General features: G+C 38.5%; 1 protein-coding gene across 1 annotated transcript; it reads right to left on the bottom strand.

Annotated features, from left to right (window-relative positions):
• Positions 1-10,467: 10,467 nt before the first annotated feature.
• tmem196b (transmembrane protein 196b) lies at positions 10,468-15,519 on the bottom strand. Its single transcript, XM_039694341.2, has 4 exons — positions 15,176-15,519; positions 14,137-14,193; positions 13,674-13,928; positions 10,468-11,240 (listed from the first exon to the last, which is right to left on the bottom strand). The coding sequence occupies exons 1-4, from the start codon at positions 15,338-15,340 to the stop codon at positions 11,190-11,192; spliced, it is 528 nt and encodes a 175-aa protein (XP_039550275.2). The 5' UTR covers positions 15,341-15,519; the 3' UTR covers positions 10,468-11,189.
• Between the last annotated feature and the right edge of the window lie 8,441 nt (positions 15,520-23,960).

Below are 23,960 nucleotides of genomic sequence, written 5' to 3' on the forward strand. Positions count from 1 at the left end.
TTGCACCGCCAGTAGAAACTCTGAAGAGGCGTAAGACGGCCGACAGTGACATAATTTAAGCGCAGCATTTAACGTCAACTGGAGGATGGATGATGTCATGATCTATTGAGAAGTGACTGGACCTTGCAGTGTACCAGCATCCAATGAATCAAAGTGAACATACTTGACTATCTATTTAAACTTGAGTTATATTACTGCATGCCTGTTTGTTGGTGTGTGTGTGTGTGTGTGTGTGCAATGACAGTCAGGGTCACATAGAGTGCTACAGCTGTGTGTGGGGATGAATATGGGACGTTGGGGTAACAGGCAGAGGTTGAGGGTTGTTGGCTGAGGGAGTGCAAGCAGGGGAGGGACCGGGCGTCCAGTGCCAAAAACAACAGAGAAAGGGGACGGATGCTCCCGCTGGCTCTGCTGCCTGCGCTCGAGGGAAGCTTAGCCACAACGTCCTCCCACCAACACTCCTAAACTCTGCAGCTGGGGGAAGAGAGGGAGAGATGTGGAAAGGGAGAGATTGTGTTTAGGGGTCATGCACTGGTTGTCTGAGGTATTAAAATTTGTGTGACCCTTTCGATTCAAGTGGAGTACTTAGAGCCACAGAAGTCTGAATATTTTTCGTTTTGTCAGCTTTAAGGCCTCGCGTTACACTGGCAATAATTTTTTTTTTTTTTGGAGGTTTTTAGAAACAGGAGATCTCAAAAAATGTGTGGGAGCAACAACAATATCTCTCCTCTTGTCTGCACCATCACAATTTTTCCATCACACCAACCGTTCAATTCACCTACAAGCGTAGTTTTCCCAGGGAACTACTCCTGCCTGTCAGTACACAATCACTGGCCTGCTAAACAATGTTTTTCTTGGAACAATCCGCAGACAGCCACAGTTTCTTTATTATGCACTGGCAGAAATGTGTGGTGAAAACTCACTTTAGTCCAAAGAATAATCTGAATTCATGATATTGGGCTGCATATCAAGTTACCTCTCGGAGCTTCTGGCGGCTTGTTTGTTTAACTTTAATGAAGTAACTCAACGGCACCACTATGAGATTCTCATTTCAGCCAGTGTGAATTGCTCAAGGGAGACAGACGGATGGACAGAGCGACTAAGACAGAGTGTGAGAGGGAGAAAAGCAAAGAGTTTGCGAGACTATTGCAAATAGTTGGAGACAGTCATATAGCTCACGGAGCGTGAGAGTGAGACAAAAAGCTTGAGAGATACAGACGGTGAGCGAGAGGAACATGCAGCTTGAGAGAGAAAGTAAATAAGGAAAGAGGTGCAAAGTGAGCAGTGAGAACTCCACCACCCTTCAGCCCTTCCCTGCAGGACGCTGAAAGCTACACTCCTCCTGAGTGATCTCCAGGCCACGGTTCCTGGAAACGCCACTTTGAACTTAGCGCTGCCCTATAGACACTTTCTCCTGAGATATGTAGGCTTCTGCTGAGATGGGGCTTAACGGAAAAGAGAGTTTACTACAGACACTGTAAAAGAATGTTGGTACACGATGATACATATATGTGAAATAAGGCCGAAAGATCATCGGGCACAAGTCTATACTTTGTGTCCCAAGTAATATACAATACACATTGCACTCATACTAAGCACTATGTACTCAATTTTATAAGGCTATTGTGTAGTCCTGATAGGCTCATCAGGGCATTTGAAGTGCACTTTTTTTAGTGTGAATGCACTCAATCTATTTATACTACAAATTGTAATAGAGTAGTGCATACGTACGTGAATTGTCTGTAAATGTTGTGAAAAGGGTATGCCAAATGTCCCCTGATGATTTACTTTTTCCGGTAGATTTTTGAAGTGTGGATCCAACCCACAACCCATTGTGCTTTAGAGGAGGATTCAGTTCAGAATTACAAACACAAATAAAAAGAACTGCAAGGTGGATGTGTGCGAGACCAATGGTTAATTCTGCCTACACGTGCTATCCGAATTATCGTAAATATGAGTTTACTAATTAAAAATTGGATATCGAACGTAGGCCAGTTAGAGCTGTGCGTGTAAACCTCACTCCCCTGGCCTCAAGAGGCACACCAGCTATTGGCGTTAGAGGCTGCGTCTTTAGCGTCCTTGTTAGCACATCTACCTTCCATGGCAGAGACGCTGGTTTGAGTCCCACTTTGAGTGGGTTGAGTAGGACTGATACATTTGGTGCAGTGACCAAGATGGTTTTTAGGTGTGAGTGTAACAGAAGCAAGCTAGTAAGAACAGTGTGTGTAAACCTCACTCCCTTGGTCTCAAGAGGTGCGCTAAAGGCTGCGGTCTTTTGTGGGTCCCCCTTCCACAATGTTTTCAGTCCCGCTTGGAGTGGGTCCAGGTTACGAATGAATTCCCTCTCAAGTCGTTTTTACCATTAAGAAGCTTGGGGATTATTTTGATACCCAAGTTCCAGAGTTGGGCAGACCAACATTTTAATCATGACCGAGGGGAGAACAATAACTGCTGTGATATGTTTTATTAGTTACATTTTTACATGTACAAACAATCACTTGAAGCGCATAGTATGTCTTACACAGCAAAATGCCTGTATTTGACTGTAATTCCAGAATCGTCAGTAAGCTGATATAGCCCTGTGAATGTTTATATGGGTGTCAATGAATGGGTTAAATATTATTTTGGTTTTAATATGGTTTTACCTATAAATAGGCAGGAATAAAGCTGGTGTCCTCCATGATTCCTGTTGTTGTACACAATGCAATATACTAAGCACTATGTACTCAATTTTATAAAGCTATTGTGTAATCCAACATCAGAGCTTGATAGTTCCAGTTACTAAAGAGCATCATTAGGGTATTTGAAGTGTACTTTTTCTTTTTGGAATTTTAGTGTGAACGCACTCAATCTATTTATACTGCAAAATATAATAAAATAGTGCATAAGCACGTGGATTTAAATATGATTTACCTAATAAAGCTGGTCTCCTCCATGATTCGTGTTGTTGTACAATGCAGTTTAACTATGCACTGTGTACGCAATTTTATAAGGATATTTTGTAACCCATTCCTGTTCTTTCCGACAAAAAAGCACCTGAATGTGACAGGCAGCATTAGTAGAAATTCCCTAAAAGGGGTTTTAGTTAAATAGTTTGATTCTGTTTTCTTGTGTTATATTATATTTGCAACAAAATTGTGAATTTTATAAATATACGTATAGCACAACAGCAAAACAGATACAGTACATTTGGCAATTATTTAATGTATGATTATGCAAAAACCATGAGCGTTCTCAGCACGAAAGACCCACATCTGACATGTCAATAGGCCTCTTTTTTTTCCCCAATACAGTAGGAAGAATTGTCTGAGAAGTATAAATTTAACCAATTACAATGTGGAGTGTGTATACAATCGGGGTGTTAACTGTGGATGAATGTGATTTCACCTATAGCACAACTTGTTCCTGGATCAACATCTTTGTTGAACCTGGAACAACATTACAGTCAACCAGTCAGATATGTGAGATTTACAGTTTATGTCAAATTTAGGCTTACAACCAGCTTTAGGTGCTTTTACATCAGTGTAATTCACCTGACATTTCAGGGATAAATTATGGGTAGGGTTAGGGATAGGGATATGATTTAAGACAGGAATGTTGTTTCAGGATTAACAAAATTATGTTGATCCAGGAACGTGTCTTGGCAAAAACACGGTGACCGTTAACTGTGACAGGTTAATTGACAGGCTGTTTTACGGCATTATGGCTTTATGACATGGTAGTTTGTTCTAAAAGCCTACTCAAAAGTTTTAGGGCATATAAGTAGGCAAACTACTACGTAATATGACGTTTTATATGAAATCACCATCAAAAGATGGTGCACATTGAAAACGTGCTTGGTGCACATTGTTTAACTGGCTATTTTAGTTATGCATTCATTTGCAGAAACTAATGTTATTGCATCCTGTAGATTTGAGTCTGATTGAGAATTTTTCACTTTAAGGGGTTAAAGGGATAGTTCACCCAAAAATGAAAATTCTGTCAGTATTTACTCACCCTCATGTTGTTCCAACCCCGTAAGACCTTCGTTCATCTTCAGAAAACAAATTAAGATTTTTTTGATGAAATCTGAGAGCTGGATCACTCCTACATAGTCTTCTTCAGGGATTGAAACTAGCTTGCTCCCTGAAAAAGTTATTAAAGACTTTGTAAAAATAGTCCAAGTGACTACAGTGGCTCAATCCTAAGATTGAGAATAGGATTGACGAGAATACGTTTTGTGCGCAAAAAAACAACAAAAATAACGACTTTATTTCAACTATTAATTTCCTTCTCTATGGGCCTCGAGTGAGTAACAGCCTAAGCTTCTGTTGTTGTATGTCACACGCATCACGCACATGACCAGCGTCTGCCAATAGTGAGCCTACGTGTGACGTAGCTCTACGCTATCACACTACGTTAACTGACTACAGGCCCATAGAGAAGGAAGTGAGTTGAAATAAAGTTGTTATTTTTGTTTGTTTTTGCGCTCAAAAAGTATTCTCGTCGCTTAATTAATAAACTTAAGATTGAACCACTGAAGTCACTTGGACTATTTTAACGATGTCTTTAATAACTTTTCGGGGCCGGCAAGTTTCAATCCCTTAGACGCCTATGGAGGAGTGATCCAGCTCTCAGATTTCATCAAAAATATCTTAATTTGTGTTCCGAAGATGAACGACAGTCTTACGGGGTTGGAACAACATGAAGGTGAGTAATTACTGACAGAATTTTCATTTTTGGGTGAACTATCCCTTTAATATGCAGTTACAAGAATATCAGTGAACATAATAATAAGTTGTTTAACATATTTAACCTTGTATAACTTTGCAACGACTTGCCTTAAAAGCTTGGACAAATCAAAAATCTGGAACATTTTCAGTTGACACATGGAAACAGAATGAGTGAGGTCTGTGTGAAGCCTTTTTTATACTTAAAAAGATTTAAGTACAAAAAAATGTGTGCACGTATGCATGTGTGTGCGTGTGTGTGTGTGTTAGAGCAGGTATTTGAATGTGCACCTGCAGTTCACGCCTATAACAGCCATCTGCTGGACATTAGAGAGGTGACGGTGGGTCGCTGTTTGTCTGTTCAGGGTTCGGCTGACTCTCTGAACCACACATGAGGGGCTGGTGTTTAATGGTGAACTAGGGAGAGGCTGCACGGTTCACTTAGACAACAATAAACTAGCCTGAATTACACATACAGTTATCAAAGAATACAATTATTTAGAAATTGTAGTATCTCCGAATGACTATTGCGAAAACTCTAAGGAAAAATTAAGAAAATCAATCTGATTAAAAAGGTCTATAATATTTACTTGAGAGGCAACAAAAAATTGTTTTTGTTTTTTTCTCTTTGTTTTATGTATTGTTTGTTTTTTGTTTTTGTTTTTTTTTTGTTTTCTACATGTTCGAAATAAAAACTTTCATTCATTCAACATAGTGGAGATAATGAGATTTAGACTACACCTTTGTGTTAATTACATGTCTAAATCAATAGAAAAAAAAATCCAATTGTGTAAGAAAGATACATGAACTGGCTTTCACTGGCGAACTGGCGATCATGAACTGGCTTTTTAAATTGTATTATATTGTTGTCTGAGGTGAGCTTATGACATTTGCTTGGTTTTTGCAAAAACATCAAAATGAATAAGTAATAGGCTATTTTGTACCCTAGTTTTGTGCCAAGCTCAGAAACGCTCAGTTTTTATGGGCGTCTCGCACTGAAGACTTGGAAGTAAACGCCCACTGCTGTGAGTGGATAACAGTTTTGCATAATAATGACTTTCAACTCACCCATCTCGATCCGGTTTGTCATCAAGATGTAGGCATCTATGTTATTTAGCTATGCGTGAATTGGTGGGCGGGGCTAAACCAGCCAAGCAGGCATTGATCTTCTTCAGCGGGGGTGGTGTTTTATCCTCTTTGACGTCATAGTTCCCCACTTTGAAAAACGAGTCGTTTGCAAAGCCTGGTGTCAATAAAAGTTTTTAGGATATTTCCTGAAACTTACAGGATATTCTTATAATATGATGACCTCAAAAGCTCAAGGAAAATTTGATTTCTCAGTTCATCACCCCTTTTAAGATATATTCTCTGAACTGGGCCATTGTTTTTTTTTATCAAGATGCACACCAGTAACGTTTTATTGCAAGTTGCTTTCAATTAAAACAGCTCAACGTGCATTTTAGTCTGGGACTACGTAAAGCCTTCTCTGTGAAATCAGTTTAACATCTACTTGCTTCTCAAGTAAATGTTATCAGGAGTTTACTGGAAAACAAGACAAAAATGCTCATTCAAAATGTTCTTTATGCAGTGTGAAACTTAATAAAGCACTAAAGATGGTGTTTATAAATGGTGATGGGTAACCTGAACTTCCAAATTCCTGAACACGCGCTTAATCAGTGAAAATAAATAACCCTCCATCAAATTTCCACTCTGATCCAAGATCAGGCGGAGTGTACCAAAGTGGGAAATCACCTCTAACATTTACAGACAACTAATGAGTCATTAATAAAGTCAGTAAGCCTCGTCTCCCACTGACCACATCCTCCACTGCACTTCTCCGTGTCTGTGTTCTCCATTATAGGTGGGGTTGGCAGACCTCAGCTGCTACAGCGTCAGTGTGATCTGTCACGAGAGAATTCCCTTCATCTTCCATCTATCCATCTAAAACACTCACCACACACGCCGCTACCTGGTAGAGCCCTCTGTTTGAGTGGCCAAAACAACAAAAGCTGCTCTATGCATTGCCTTATATATCAGTTGAGCTCCACAGAGTGTGATAGCCAAGGGCAACAGTTGTTTTTGAACTTCAGTCAGTAGAACTTTCTGCACTCAAAATCAACTCAGCGGCACCTCTGAAATGAACCACATCTACGGTGACATTTAATTTTCCAAGCGTCTCCTGCCAGAGTGATGAGCCAGCAAACGATACGAGAGGACTACTTCCTGTCTCCACTAGTTTCCTCCGAATACTCAGTCATATTGTGATTGCTGTGTGGTTTAATGCTCAGAGAGGCAATTATGGAGAGAATGTCCCACTGGTCCAGGTTACCCCAAGTTCTCGGTGGCTCTGGGAGGGGAGAAGAACAGAGATGATTTACACAGCTCATCCCTCAGGCACCGCCAACTGTGAGTCACAAAATCTCTGCTCAGTGGTATGAGTCAGTGGAACAAGGTCGCCGCTCATCCAGACGAGCGAATGTGGAAAGCGAGCAGCAAGAGAAACAAACTGACTGATTTAAGGAAACATTGTTCCAGCTGATTGAGCAAGTCGTCCTCTGATAACTATCCATAAAATGTTTTCCATCTAAACAGGGCGTGTTTATGTTTATCTAAGATAAAATGGGGGAAGTTTTAACATGTTAGTGAGACGTAGGGAACAAAGTCAAATCGTCGGAAAATCCCATTTATTTTCTCTATAGAGGAATTGCTTTTTAATGATAATGTACAAACCTTTCATACCATGAAAGATGGCATGCAAGTGAAGATATGAGACCAAGAGTGAGTGTGATTGCATTATATAAATATTCGCTGATGATGTCATTAATAAAAACACAAGAGATGGCAATGCTTTGCAACATTTCCAACTAGATGCTAAAGTTTAGGAACGAACTTTGATGTTGGCTTGACAAGCCTGAACCTCGAACCTCGACTTGAACTCGGGTAGCTTTGTGCTCAAAATTGCTCCTGCATAAAAGACTATTTTGTGTTTGGCATGATAATATGACAATGTGTTTGGTCTCGAAGGAATAGATCTGTTATGCCAGGGACTATTTATATAGAGACATGCCACTTCCTCAATCCTTAATACAACCCATAACACCAAAGATGGCAGTTGTATGCAAATGCCCCGCCCCTCCCGCTGGTCAGCCAATCGTCTGCTTTTAACGGTCAAGCTGGGAAACATTAAAAACGTTATACTGTTTGAAAAGGTGGCAGATTATATGCAGTGTATGTGCGTTGTGTAAATATCAGACATCCCAAATCTCCCAGAAGTTCTGGTTGTCTCCCGCAGATTGATAGAGGCTCGCTGATGCCCGCAAATTAGTTCAATTCTCCCGGAATCTAGAGCGAGCGAGCGAGCAAGAGCGCGCATTTCAAACTGTGCAGCACGCGCGCGCGAGAGTGAGCGAGAGAACTCTTGCGCATGCTCAGTAGAAGTATAACCTGTGGGAAAACAGCGTTTTAAACCTTATTTTAGTGTAAAGTCATCAAACTTTTTCAGCGATTTTTATTATATTTTACTGCTGTTTCTATACATGCAGTTTTTATGTCTCAGTGACCAGTGAAAGTGCAGTTCTGACTGCCCATTCATTTAGATAGGAGCCTGGTCTTGTTAAGTCCGAAATAGCTGCCCGGAGGCGTTGCCAAGATGGCGGCGAGTGGCATGGCCTGAAAGGACTTTGGTTAAGCTGATGCCGCAAAGTACGGGACATGATATTGCCACGCATCAAGTAAGACATGCTGCTGCTGAACAAAATAGCTTACATTAATTATCCGTAGAAGATCTTATACAGGTGGAGCTGGGGAAGTTGGAGGGGAAGTACTCTTTTTTAAGTATTTAGATCTATTCCCATCACATAAAATGAGGACAGTCTGTTGATCACAAACTCAGATCATATCACTGCAACGCAATTTCTGCTCTCTCTAATGCTTTCACCAATGCTAACACGGTGATGATGTACAGTAAGAGCTTCATTGTGCAGTGTAACCTGCATCATTGATTTCATAACGAGTTGTCCAGATAAGCCAAGGGGGTAATCCATCAGCCGGAGGTTGAAGCCTCACGCCAACCGCCATTGTAGCAGAACTTCACCTGCTGTTAGCATCCCATTGACTCCCATTCATTTTGGCATCACTTTGACATCGAATAACTTTACATCTGAGGTGTCCAAAGACTTCATTTGTCCATTATTTACTTCTAAAGAAACACAACAATGTATAAAAGGCTCTATTACTTTGTATCTTATGTTACGGCCCTGTAGAAGCTGTTTTTACATAACACGTCACAACCACGCAACTTTCTGTCGCACAATAGAGACATTACCGTATAGACAGGAGGAGAAGCTCGCAGGCAATCTTTTACTGTCTATGAGGCAATCGGGGGGACATGGAGGCATAAAGTCAAGGGAGAAGCCCATAGAGAGAGTCCATAAAAGCAACAGGACAAAATATTTCAACAATGTTTTTGAGGAATTAGGTGATTCAGATTTGTCTTGGCACAGCTACAGCTACTCGAACCACTAACGGCTCTTGACTGAATAACTTGAGTAGCTTTAATATAGTACAAACTATATTTATTACAGTGAACATATACATTGTTTTATTTGATTATTCAATTTCTGTATTATTTCTTACTTGAAAGCTACTGTTAAAAAGACCAACTTTATCTAAAAAAAACCCTTGATGTTATGGATGTGCTTTTGGATGACCAGGATAGTCTATAGGTCAAGGAAAAGGCAAGCCTTGTATTTGTTTTCTTATCTGCAATGATTATACTTTCTTCCTTATTCACATCATCAGTCACACAATTATTAGAGGATATTCAAAGAGGGAAGTGGAGAGACTGCATTTCTTTTACATGGGGTATAAATCAGGAAGTTAATAAATTGTGTGTTAAATGACTTCTTGCCCTCAGCATACAGTATATCATGGGAATGAACCAAATGAAGCCCTATATACCCAGAGGACAAAGGAATGCTTCTGTTCACAATCATGATTTGTGAATGGTTCAAGAGCTGTCAGCTTCAGAGACACAAAGTGGAAGACGGGAGAGAGGGGGCAGCAGGTGTTGAGTTATAGGGAACAGCGCCCTCTATGATCCTCACAGAGACAGCATTCGGATATTTAACCTGTCAGGGGGCCCATTTTTGAAAGGAAAAGGGATTGAATTGATAGCCTATGCCCAGTAGTGTATTGATGTTATTGTTATGTGATGCATCTTAAAGGGACAGTTCAACAGAAAATGAAAATTCTACGTTGTTGTTCAAAACCTTAAGAATGTCCTTCTTCTGCTAAACACAGAAAGAAGATATTCCACTATGTGTGTGTGTGTGTGTGTGTGTGTGTGTGTGTGTGTGTGTGTGTGTGTGTGTGTGTGTGTGTGTGTGTGTGTGTGTGTGTGTGTGTGTGTGTGTGTGTGTGTGTGTGTGTGTGTGTGTGTGGTGTACTTGGATGGATGAAATACAGAGCACAAATTCCGAATATGGGACTCCATATTTTGGCAACAAGTCACGTCACAAAAAATGAAGATATTTTGAAGAAAATGGATAACCAAACAGTTGATGGGCCCCATTTTATTTTATGTTTTTGTTTAACTATCCCTTTAAATTAATGAATGGTGTGGGGTTTTATTTTTATTTATTTCAGTAAGGTTATTGCCTTAGCACTATTTAATTTCTCATGGGTAGAAAAAAAAAACAACATATTTTGTTTAAAAATATTTATTTGCAGAGATATTTGGTAATTAGTAGGCCTATAGTCTTGTGCTTCGATTCACTTAGGCCTATTTTGATTTATGAGTCCATAAAACTGAAGCTAAACAGAAACACAGTAGCTAGGCTATAAAGTCAACTATAAAGGTCAATTTCTTGATGGTCTTGGCAGGAAGAGAAAGGGATCAAAAATAAAAGGTAAACGCACATATTCATTTTATAGGTTTCAACAGAGTTTTCAAACGTGTCGGTAATTAAAAAAAGTTCGATAAAGTCGAAGACTACAGTCGACATAACAACAGTACGCTCGAGGGCTTTCCGTTGCGATTAGGCAGATGTTAAAAATGTTCCCTTAAAAAGTCTTCTGCCCTGAAAGTCATTATGTAATTCGAACACCGTCTGAAAATACGTGTAGATCTTCTGTAATCCCTCATTGCTTTCTTCTGCTGTTAGGCACTTCGTGCTCCACTCGGGTGCTGACACACGTTTCACCAGCAGATGTCGCTGTTGTATTGTATATTCCATTTAGCAGCCATTCACTGAGTCATTGACCTGAATGCTTGCTTGTTAGTTATTAAGTAACAGGCTAACAGCATTGGGTTTTATTTTTGTGCCTGCAATATTTTTCGCTTTTTGGCATTCAGTAGCCAGAGTACCAAATCCTTGATTAGTGTTTTTTTTTCCCCATGTGCTTTGAACACAGCCTGGCGATTGGAACAGGGCAAGTCTTTCTGAGAAAACCTGGATGCAGATCCGAAGGTTGCAAGGTTTATGGTAGTGAGAGGCTCCTGTTGTGCGTAGCATCCTTCACTGGAACTTCCTGACAGGCCAGATAAAACAGTCAGTGTGATCACTTCCCCCTCTCTCTCGCTCTCTCACATACAGTAGCCTACACACATAAAGAGTTTGCCTATGCTGCTCATTTTTAACCCTATGAAGTCTATTGTATCATTTTCAATACACAAATTTCTAAATTCTCTAAATTACTGGCATGATAAAAACTGTCTTGTAGGCTACACAATCTACTATTTATCTTCAGTCGTATGATTGATACTTTTTTGCAAAATGCCTTTTAGTAAATTGAAACATATAGAGATATAGAGGGACAATTAATATTTGCAAGTAAACTGCTATATTGTTAAGATCTCACTGATTTCCATAACAAGCTATAAAATGTAATCTCCATTTTTCACCAAATAAATATGAGCAACTTCACTAAACTGCATATTTTTGCTCAAAAGATTTATTTACTACTAGCCTATTTCACATGTCATGCTTTACAAGGTTAACATTACAATACCGAATACCTGACCTTTTAACCTTTCGATGGTTTGACATACTGGTATATTGAATTTTATAAAGGAGTAGTTTACTTTAAAAAAAAAAAACTTTTGCTGATAATTTACTCACCCCCATTTCATCCAAGATATCCATGTTATTCTTTCTTCAGTCGAAAAGTAATTAAGGTTTTTGATGAAAACATTCCAGGATGTTTCTCCATATAATGGACTTCAATGGGAACCAAACAGTTCAAGGTCCAAAAGACAGTTTCAGTGCAAACTGCAAACTGTTCAAAGGGCTTTAAACGATTCCAGACGATGAATAAGGGTCTTATCAAGCGAAACGATTGCTCATTTAAAAAAAAAAAAAACAAAGTTTAAGTTTTATAAGCTCAAATGGTCGCCTTGCTCTGTTCTGTGATGTGCGTTTCGTGACTCTCCAGTTCGAACTCGTTTATCAAAATGAACGAATCTTTTTCGTGTCATTTGGTTCATTCAAAGAATGAAATGAACTAATTGACTCAGGAAAAGATTCGTTAATTTTGATAAACGAGTTTGAACTAGAGAGTCACGAAACGCACATCACAGAACAGAGCAAGGCGACCATTTGAGCTTATAAAACTTGAACTTTGTTTTTTTTTTTGTTTTTTAATTGAGCGATCGTTTTGCTTGATAAGACCCTTATTCATCATCTGGAATCATTTAAAACCCTTTGAGCAATTTGCACTGAAACTGTCTTTTGGATCTTGAACCGTTTGGTTACCAGTAACGTGCATTATATGGAGAAAAATCCTGGAATGTTTTAATCAAAAACCTTAATTTCTTTTCGACGGAAGAAAGAAAGACAAGGACATCTCGGATGACATGGGGGTGAGTAAATTATCAGCAAAAGTTTTTTTTTTTTTTTAAGTGAACTACTCCTTTAAGCATTGCAAACTGACGCCATTAAGTCTTCATCCAGTGACAGTTAAAATATGTCTGGAATGAAGGCTAATTTATCCATGATTGTGTCCCTGATCAGCAAACCAATTAGACTCACTTACCAAACATGCTACTAAAATTATATTAATGTTATTCATGCCACAAAACCAAATCCTTAAGAATGGACCATTGGTTTTGTGGCATGAATAACATTAACAGAATGAATGGTCGTATTCCAGGATTTATTTGCATAACTTTAACCGAAACAGAACAGCTCCTATCTTATGAAAGACAAATATTCCTGATTTAACTTGTCTTGAACTAAGTAATTCTACCAAAGACTTATAAGACAATGCACTCATAGTTCTATGAATAGGAGAAAGTGCAATGCGCAATATGGCAGAATAAGTCCCGCCTTTTAAATAAAAGAGCCAATCGCCAATTGATAGCCATTGCGTCACTGCAGCTGCCGTTAGACGCTATAGAAACAAAATTCATGAGAGTTATTGTCAGATTTCGAAAGTGAATTTTTCACTTTTTTCAGAAATAGGCTCATTTTACAACTCCCTCAGAGTTAAACAGTTGAGTTTTATCATTTTCGAATCCATTTAGCCGATTTTCTGATATTTAGAAATATCAGGGAATACTATGGAAGTATTTAGAAGTATTAGGAATACTATGGAAGTCAATGAGACCAGAAACTGTCTGGTTACTGATATTCTTCTAAATATCAGAAAATTGGCTGAATGGATTCGAAAACGGTAAAACTCAACTGTTTAACTCTGGGGGAGTTGTAAAATGAGCCTATTTCCCCCCCCCAAAAAGTGGAGTATCCCTTTAACCGAAAGTTTGGTGAACAACTTTGAAGAATTTGATGTTTCCCCATTTGGGATCAGAGCTGCCCCGAGAGACGTTTCAAAGATGGCCGCCGAGTGAAACAACTTGCTGTCTTTAAGGGTTTTTGATATACCAACCAAATCTGCACTATTTACAATTTCAATAAAAGCAAGATCTCACAGTCCCTAGATAGTTCACCCTCACACTGCTTTCACCTTCTCGCCTATCTCCACGGAATGATGCAGGGACAGATCCCTTTCCAAAAACAGCCTTTTCTGTTCACTGCTGGCGAGTCTGCAGGTGAGCCAGGTGGAGAGAGTGCAGCTCAAGACGCCCAGGCTGGCCAGGCAGAGGAAGGCCAGGTGCAGAGAGTACAGGCTGTTCGCCCGCTTCACCATCGCACGCACAAACTGGACGTTGAGAATTCCCCCAATAAGTCCACAGATGCAGCAGGCTGAAAACAGGATCATCTGTGATGTGAGGCAGAACAAAACAAGAATGAGATAGCAGTAATTACACAGCATTATAAAAGTTTTGTTTTACATGATAGTGTATCATGAGAGTGATAAAGCAGGGATTACAGACAACGGCTTACAGTGGTTATCTCTGTGAATGCGTGTATAGATTAGATAAGAAGTATTTATATTGTTGCGATGTGTGTCACTGCTATCCTCTTACAGTTGGTCCAGTTCTCCTTTTCGCACACAGTATCCCGCATAGTCCACAGACAAGAAACTGAAACAAAAACAGATCTGTTACTAAATCTAAATTCAATTATAGTACATTACACATTCTGGATATTATATTTTAGTTGCACAATTGGAAATTGTAAAGTTAAAAACCAGTCTTAAAAACAAGAATAATTACAGAATTTAAAGTAAATAAAAAAAGAGAAAAGTGTTTAAATACAATTTGTATCCAGTCAGTAATTGTATCCCTTAAAACTCATCAATTGATAATCAAAATGACATATTTAAATGTTTTTATTTCCTGTAAAAAATGATTTATTCATGCCTTCAGTTTACAAGAACAAAACGTCAAAGTATCGTCAAGTTCCGCATTGGAAAATCTCGAGGGAACCGGGGACGAGTTTGTATTCTGGTTTCTGACGTCATACCTGCACGACTCTGGTGTTGACTGATGAATTTGCATATGATTTGTCTATATTAAAAACACCAAATATACATATAAACAACATTTCCACCACAGGGGGGCCTATAAGTACTGTAAATCATTATAATTGAATAATTGATTAACAATAAATTAACAAATAATAATTAATACAACATTGTATTTTGACATAAATATATATATAATTATTATTAATATTATTATTAATTCAGGTATTAGTACATGATTATACTATTATTGTAAAGTGTTACCCAATAATACATCAATGAATTAATTAATATAATAACTTATTTGAGACAGGGTTCATGTTGAACAAATGTTAATAAATGTATTTGGCAGAAGAATATAACAATATAATATCCTTTCTGCAAACTGCTTATACAATTATATAATATAATATATTATAATTTAATATATGTTGATATGCAGTACCTCAAATCAATACTAGTATCGATTTAATACTATAATACTAGGTTTAAGAGAAAAAGCGTGTTAGAAATCAATATAATTGAGTAAAAATCAGTACATAAGATAAATATATATGTTTAGGATATAGTATATCAATCTTATGCAATCTCTAACTTACACACGCGCCGCTCCATACTGGTGTAGAAAAGGAGGTTTGGCTCTTCTGCGGCCACAGGGCTTGTGTGATCCCCAGCACACCCAAAGAGATGCAGGACACCCCTAGTCCCATATGAAAGACAGAGAGAACTAGCAAACTCCAAAGATGCGCTTTCTTGGTGCACATGCTCCTCCGGGCATCGTTCCTCAGACTGTGAGAAGAAGTCAGAGGGAGAAAACCCCTCTCTCACCTCGCCAACTAGCTATTACTGATCTTCTACTACACATTACAGCTTTAAGAAAAAAAACTGTTTTAGTTTAAAGTGTTTAACTCAGGTGTCAGTTTTCTCTTCCAACAAGCTCAAATCTGTGTGCTGCTGTATGTTTCTCTGATGCCAGAACTCTTATAAGCAGTTGGACATGTTGGTCACATGACTGCCTGATCTTTAACACACAAACCATAAAGACACACAGCCTTATAGCAGCCTCTGAAGACTTGTTATAAAAAATGAGTACTTAAAGGGTTAGTTTACCCAAAAAATGAAAATGATGTCATTAATTACTCAACCTCAATCCACAACTACCACTTTCAAGCCCCAGAAAGGTAGTAAAGACATCATTACAGTAATCCATGTGACTGCAATGTTTAACCTCAATTTTATGAAGCGATGTGAGTGCTTTGTTCATGCTAAAAAAAACATTATCACTTTATTTACCAAATATGAATCTCCAATGCGAGTTCACACAACAACTGCTCACAATATGAACATGTCGTGGCGCTCTCGTGAACGCTTGTTGGAGATTGAAAATTTGTAAATAAAAAACAAAACTTTTTCCGCAAAGAAGGCACTTGCAATGCTTCAAAAAATGATGCTAAACCACTTGAGTCACATGGATTACTTTTATGATGTCTTTACTCATGGGCGTCACGTCGGAACAATTGTATGGTTCGGAACCACTTTTTAAGACCAATGATAATGGACCCACTCACTTTTACCGTCTGTAATTCAGCGCATAGCCTATGTCTGTTCACTTTTCAGAGCGTCGTCAGTCAAATCCATTCCACTTGAGGAATGCCCTAATAAATTAAACTCCATTTCTGCTGAATCGCTACATTTCTCAACGAGCCGCAACTGAGAAATAAAATAACCGCCCGTTCCAGTCAAATATTGCATTGCAAAACATCAATAACAGCTTTAAGTTGTCAATGCTTGCAAACGACCATGCACTGTAAAAAAATATTGATGGTTTAACTTAAAAAAGTAAGTAACTCGGGTTGCCTTAAAATTTTTATTTAAGTGAGTTAATACAATGAAGTAGATTAATTTAACCATCAGAAACTCAAAATAATAAGTTATCTCAACTAAATAGATTATTATAAAGTTGATTTGACAAAAGAAAATATGTTGTGATAACAAATCTTGAAAATATTTTTTACAGTGTGGTATCAGCAGCGGGATGATTCAAGGATATAGCTGTGCATTTAATGCACAATGTGAAGCAGTGTTTAGTTACTTGTTTAATTGAAAGGCACAATAATACATTAAATGGCATTTACTCCAGTAATATTTTTCTGGGGAAGGACCCATACCACCCACTTTTTTTTCCATGGGTGTCGCATCCGACACCCATGTCTTTACTAACTTTCTGATGCTTGAAAATGGTAGTTGTGCAGTCTGTCAAAGGAGGGACAGAATTCTGAAGATGAACAAAAGTCATACAGCTTTAGAACTACATTTTTGGGTGATGATCATTCTTTATTTAATTACTCCAAACCCATATTGACGTTTCTGCTTTTGTGGAACAAGGTATTCCGAAGAACAATTACAGCCTATACAATGAAATTCAATGGGGTCCAAAACATTATTTATTGGTTAATTTTTAAGTCTAAATATTTGAAAAATTCTGCAACTTTAACTTCTTAGTCCCTAACAGCAACATAACTGCTGGAAGTGACTTCCTCGCTGTTTCTATCTGAGAAAATTAGTGTACTGTAAATGTAGTTTAACAAAATGTATTATGACAGCCATGACTCTGAAATAGCTCGGTGAGGAGTGAAAGCCAAGGGATCTATTTTTATCTTTCATCATTACATAAACTCCAGATACATGGCCCACTATCTACAGTACGCTGATGTGTTCAGATGCCCCTCAGTGAGTGTAACACTGCTCGGCCACCCTCTGCGTGTGATCCGGTGAAAGGGTCCTGCGATAAAGCCAGTCACATCCCATTAATCTCAGTTCGACGTGCTTCAGTGCTCATGAAAAAGGGGACTCTGATACTGCCGAGTATGGCCGCTCTGTGCTGATCTACCTTCGGGCACTTCTCACTCACTCTCTGAGATCTGCAGCACAGGATGATATTTCTTGATACCAATGAAAATGTGTTCAATTGGTCCACTGTATTTTTAAGACCAAGCATCCAAGCTAAAAAGGTAGCTGGTTAAATTATACAGTGTTGTTCATTCAGTATTATTCAGCTTTTTAAATAACGGCATGATAAAAACATTTAAATTTTGCTTTATGGTGCCACATTTCAGGAAAGAAACAATAACACTACACTGGAGGTCACTGCGTTGAAGCAGTGCAATGTGAAGCCTGCGGTTTTCCCGTTTTGTGCCTCTGAAGTGTGGAGCCAGTATGTTTTCAGGTCATTACCCCTGTTTTTCCTCATTAACTTGGTGCCTTCTAAACTGGATGTACAAACAGCACATCTTGCCCACACAATACATAGCACAGAGAATAAACTCTCATCTTAACCTATTCAGAAATGTTTTACCCTTTGTTTCACTGTTGTATTATGTTAACCCTTAAAGGCATGCGGGTGTTCAGTGACCCGGGATGTCATTCAATCACTATACCCCCTTCCTCACTATTTTTTTTAAGTTAGACATAAACCTTCTCAGTATTCCTCAATCAATTTATTACGAACAATATAACAAGAAAAAAATTCATATGTAATAATGATTGGGTAAACATTCATGCATTTAACGGTTTATTTACGTGATTAAGGATAAGGATTTATTTTACATATTTTATTGTGGAACTTTGCTGGGGAGGGAAATGGTGAAGGACAGTTTCACAGTTTAAAACTGCTAGTAGCCTTAACGTCACTAAAAATGCACTGGCAAGTAACACATGAAATAAAATGTACTCGGTTTCTAACGTAACCTCGGTTCTCTAGAAGAGGGAACGATATCTTACACTAGGGGAAAACTTATTTTCCTCAAGATATTGAAGCCAAAAAATTATCCTTAACTTTGAATTAATGTAAAACGCGTTGCGGCTGCATGCAGACATCGGCAAGACGGTTCGCGTGCCTATTGGCTGTCCTGCGGCAACTGCAACAGTCTATCGAGAGAGGCCCTTGTGATAAACCCATCTCCCATCTAAAAACATCTGATAGAAAACACAGCTGACTTGACTGCTTAGAGAAAATTATTCTCAGGTCACTGTACAGTAATTTCCATTGACACAAAGATGTATCAGTGTACGGGAGCACAAACCCCAGTGATATACTGTTGTGCGGTGCCCCGGTAAAATATTAAAAGGGTAAATATTTTCAAAAGTGTCTAGCACCACCATTGGTTTTGGATTATGTGAATGGTTGTTTTGTCTTATTTTAAACAATTTAAAGTGTCCCTATAGTTAATAATTGTATCCCTTAAAACTCATCTTTGATCATAAAAATTACATAGGCTATTTAAAAGTTTTTTTCCTTGAAATGTATCATGCCACAAAATAGCTTGACTGTAACTCTATACCCTTTCCTCATTTAGTACACGGTTACAAGTGATATGCAAATAATACCCCGCCTCCACTCACGTTGGAAACACCAGCGATTTCAGAATGTGATTTTGACACTTTGAGTCTTTGGTTCCCTGCAGTTGTAAGGAGAAATACTCAACTTTGCACGTCATGGTTTGTCTCAAATCATATTAAAAACACCACATAGACATATAAAGAACATTAACAGATTGATTTTTCACCACAGGGGGACTTTAAAGTCACCTTGAGGCCCTTTAGGCTAGGGGTCCATGGCCCCCTGTTTAAGACTTGGACTTTTATTTTCTGATCAAAACCCCCTAATACAAAATGATACAGATGAATATGAAAATGTCTGTTTTTGACTGAAAAGCTTAAAGGAACTTAAACAATAAGTCTCAAAAACTCTTAAGATTAAGGACACCCAATAAATCCCTGGAGTTGTTGTTTTGAATACACTGCACAATACATAGTTCCCACATGATGACGTCACAACATACGGGCATTTGCCGACCCGGCGCCATTGCTTAGGGCAAAACATAAGAAGAAGCAATACGAGTTGAACGAAGTGAAATGAGTTTCGTGCTATAAAGTGAAAATGGTCATCTCCTGCTGAGTCAATGGATGATAAAATCGTGCCGGAGGTTCAGTTAAATCGGGATTTTACACTATACCCGTCATTAGACTCCATATGGATGTGAGAAGACTAAGCTTTTGTCCGAACAACGACGGAGATTATGGCTGGCGAGCATAAACAGGAAAGAAACTCACTCAAAACACGCAAGAATTTGTTTGACAAAAGCACAATGTTGTGTTTTATTGCGAGTGTAAATAAATATAAGTTAACACATTGCAGTTTGAATAATGTCCTGTATGAACAAAATGACGAGGTATTAAAAACATACAAAACAACATTGTTTCCACTGTTTGATCTCACATTCCAGCATTGCAATCTCAGATTATGTCCCTAAAGATCCCGTGTATAATGTAGTTCCTCATTACATTAATTAAATTGCACGCGAGTTATTTATTTTAATATTCATGCACCGAACCATGACGCCCGCAAGTACATGCATAGCCTATAACAGAAATCACCGGTGACTGGGGAACATAGGAATTAAGTTGTGCAGGCTGTGGCTTTTTAATAGACAGATTAGCATCATGCTACTTCGCTATGATGACTTAAGTTACTTTTCCATTGATTGCACTTGACGTCACCAAACTAACCCCACGTCATTCTGATCGTACACCTCCAGTGATTTCCAGGCTTGGAAATGCTCACATGTGTAAAAACTCCTCACCAATACCAGATAATTGTACACATGAAAATACTGTATCTGAGGCAAAGTTGCATAATCGGTGCTCAGTGCTTCTTTTGTTGCATAAGGATACACACCATTTATGAATGAAATTTTCGCATTGTACCTCTCTATGTCTTGTTTTAATAGTCTCTTTATAATCTATTACACTTTGTCTTTTCATGATTTGCATAACAATATAAACAGACATAAATATTTGTTTGTAAAACGACATTCTCTGATAAAACGTTGTAAACGCCTATGGTAAACACAGCGGTTTTGCCCTCAAAGATGGCGTCTCCGGGGAGGTCACGTGACAATTGTTTTGCCTGTGGGAACTATGTATAGACCATTTCACAAGATGTAAACAACACTGGTCCAGAAGCACTTCCTGTTTCAGTTTTTTAACACTACATAAAAGCTGGGATAAAACACAACCAACAGAACATTTAAAACTGAATCAAAAAGTTAAACAAACATCTTTAAGATGTTTTCTTTACATGTGTAATAAAGAAAACAGTTACAAACTGAAACAGGAAGTGCTTCTGGACCAGTGTTGTTTACATCTTGTGAAATGGTCTATAGGGTTGTTTTTGGTTGGCAAGTATAACGAAACCTTTTCAGCCATAATATGATGGTCTTAGGGAGAACTGAAAACTCTTATTGGATCACTTGTGAATAATATTCATCTTAGCCTTTAGGTGTAAATAATGAACACCTAACTAGTCAAAACTCCATAAAAGACTTTTATTCTACCCCATTTCATTGTAGGTAAAGACCTTAATTCTTAAAGCTGAATTGGCTTTGCTCTATTGCTCAATGGATGCCAAAGGTGAACTGCTTGCAGAATTTTTTTAGCTGCTTTGTGCGGAACAACATGCCATTTCCTCACATACCCGACAATATGATGTAACTCCATAATTTGAAAACAACAGCTAAGGCTTCTCACCAAAAATTCAAAGAGCAGTTAATGATGTTTTGGCAAGGCACAAAGCACAGTTTCTACTGTATGTTACAGGCTGTTTTCCACTGCTCTCATGCTGAAAAGCGCTTCATGCTTCATCAAGCCTTAACCAGGCCTCCCACTCTTTTAGTAAACCTGCTGAAGTACAATTGCATGGAACCAAACGTTAAAGGATGAAAAAAAAGAGTAAATTCAGACCATCATTGAGGTTTTTGACACAATGTTAGTGTCCTAATATATGTAACTTTTAGTTGCGTACCAGTCAGTACACTGTAAAAAGATATTGTTGGTTTAACTTAAAAAATTAAGTAACCTGGTTGCCTTAAAACTTTAAGTTGATTGAACTGGAAAAACTCAGTTAATATAATGAAGGAGATTTATTTAATCATCAGAAACTCAAAATAATAAGTTATCTGAACTAAATCAATTATTTAAGTTGATTTGACAAAAGAAAAAATGTTGTGATAACAAATCTTGAAAATATTTTTTTACAGTGTATTGTGGGTAACAACACAAGTTAGGTAATCAGAGCATGTTTTCAAGTAACTAGTAAAGAACAAATTTACCATGCCAAACAAAACAGAACAAATCTACTAGTCTACCTCCTGATTCACTGGGTCCCAAAGCACCGCTCTGCCATCCTTACGGCAGAAAAAACAAGAACCTCTGGAGAAATTTGAATGAACTGATCGTCCAACTTAGACCTCCCAAAGGGGTACTGGCAGGTCTACTTTCCCCTCAAACTAAGGACAAAATGGCCTTCAATGCTCCGTCGAAACATTGGCAGTACTGGGTCCTTCCCTTTGGGCTTCATGGGCCCCCAGCAACATTCCAGAGGCTTATGTGATCATACAACCATTAACAGTTCACTGAGGCTTACTTGGATGACGTCATAGTCCACTCAGAGAGCTGGGAGGAACATCTATCTCGATTATGGGAAGTGCTGTCTGCGCTACGTCCGGTCCGGCTGGACTAACTTCCAAACCCCGCAAATGTCACCTGTACCTCTCTGAGACATGGTCCCTGATTTACCACATCGAACGGGATGTTTTTGGGCCCCATAAAGAAAAAAAGCTCTTTGAGACTGCCCTCAGCCCACCACCAAAAACATGTATGCGCCTTTCTGAGGTTGGCATGGATCTCAAGCACTGGCTTTCACAGACTTGACTATGGAGGGACAGCCAGATAAGGTGCAGTGGAGCCCAGTGGCAGAAAGAGAAACCTTATGTCTTGTACCCTGTACTCCATGCTACGGACTTCTTGTTGAACTTCACCCAACAGATGGATGCTTCTGATATAGAGCAGGGAGCTGTCCTGTCTCAAACATTCAAAGGGGAAAAACATCCAGTGACCTATATCAGCTTATCAGCATATGGTATAATGAGGTTGAAAAAGAAGCGCCGATCATAAAGTTAAGATACTACCTCCTCAGCCAGCTCTGGGGACCACTCATGCACCCCCTCCAATGGATCTCAAAAGTAAAGGACACTAATGCAAGGGTCACCAGATAGTTCCTAAATAGCCCTTTTGAGGCTCCATGCAGCTAAAATATGTAATAAATCAAAAGTTGTGATAAATGACAGTGACAGTGAGAATATCACTAAATAAAGACTATGTAAATATGTAAAAGAGTGTGTAATTATGAAAAGTGAACAACAATGTTTTCTATGTAATTTATGAAAAATCAAAAAATTGATGGGGAAACATTAATTGACAGAACTTTCCTTAAGAAACCTCTGTCTTTTATTTGGGTCAGTGCTGCTTAGACTTTAATTTGGTCTTCAGTTTGCAAACTTCTCTCTATATAACCAATCGGAGAGCTCTAGTCCCTCCTCATCGCATGCTGAGATTTGGAGTGGGTCAGTGATATCTAAAATAACACACTAACAGCCCCCGTGGGCTGTTTGACAGAAGACCATTCAATTAAGTCCAGAGTTTTGGACATCAATCACATTAATATCATAGATGTGAGATGGTTAATTGTCCTTTCATAATCAAAGAGATTGTTCATCCATCCAAAAATTCAAATTCTGTCATCGATTACTCACCCTCATGTGAATTCAAAAATGTTTCAACGTTTTTTTGTCCATACAATGAACGCCGATGGGAACGTCCAGCGTTTTTTCACGTTTCACAGAAGTTAAAAAAGTTTATGAACTATATCTTAGTTCAAAAAGCATCTATTTCTCAAAGATTGACTTTATGGCAGCCCATTCCTTTAGCATACTTGACTTTCTCCAGGGCTTTTATGCCATAATTTTTTAGTACATAATCGCGACTTGGTAAAAGGCCAATACAGCTTAGCTGAGCTGAACATTTAGAGGGTGACACTGAACAATGAAGCTCTTAGCAGGATAAGGCCTTGGTAGACATGCAAGTTAAATATGCAACAGATAACCCCAGAAAAGGGTGAAGTACATGTTGGTGAGCTAACAGTTTTGAAAGGTTGGGGATTTTTTGAGACTTTGCTGATGTGTGACTGAGAACGCCTGTACTCTTCCTTTTGAAATAGTTCAGAGAGTCTAGCATGACTGAAGGCTAATGAGCTTTGTAAGTATCCTGTACTGTAAATGAAGCTGTGACATTGAGGTCACACACTGGAGAACCCATTGGTGTCAAAATAATGGCATCATCTTTAAATCAGTGAAAGGAAGTGAGGCTGAACTGCACATCGCTACACTAGCCAGAATGCAATATAGTGTCATGTGCAGTTAAGATATGCTGCCCATTGTGCATTTCACATTAAATCAAATGAGGAGATATTTTAAACAATTGAAGTAA

The sequence above is a fragment of the Pimephales promelas genome, chromosome 12 (assembly GCF_988280905.1).
Source record: "Pimephales promelas chromosome 12, fPimPro1.hap1.1, whole genome shotgun sequence".
NCBI lineage: Eukaryota > Metazoa > Chordata > Actinopteri > Cypriniformes > Leuciscidae > Pimephales > Pimephales promelas.

Bases quoted from the DNA above. Each gene is read 5' to 3' on its own strand.
- tmem196b (XM_039694341.2), bottom strand. From the start codon at position 15,340: ATGTGCACCAAGAAAGCGCATCTTTGGAGTTTGCTAGTTCTCTCTGTC. The intron at 14,194-15,175 runs GTAAGTTAGAGA...TTTTTGTTTCAG, and splicing joins CAGTATGGAGCGGCGCGTGT to TTTCTTGTCTGTGGACTATG. The intron at 11,241-13,673 runs GTGAAAGCAGTG...CTGGCCTGTCAG, and splicing joins CCGTGGAGATAGGCGAGAAG to GAAGTTCCAGTGAAGGATGC.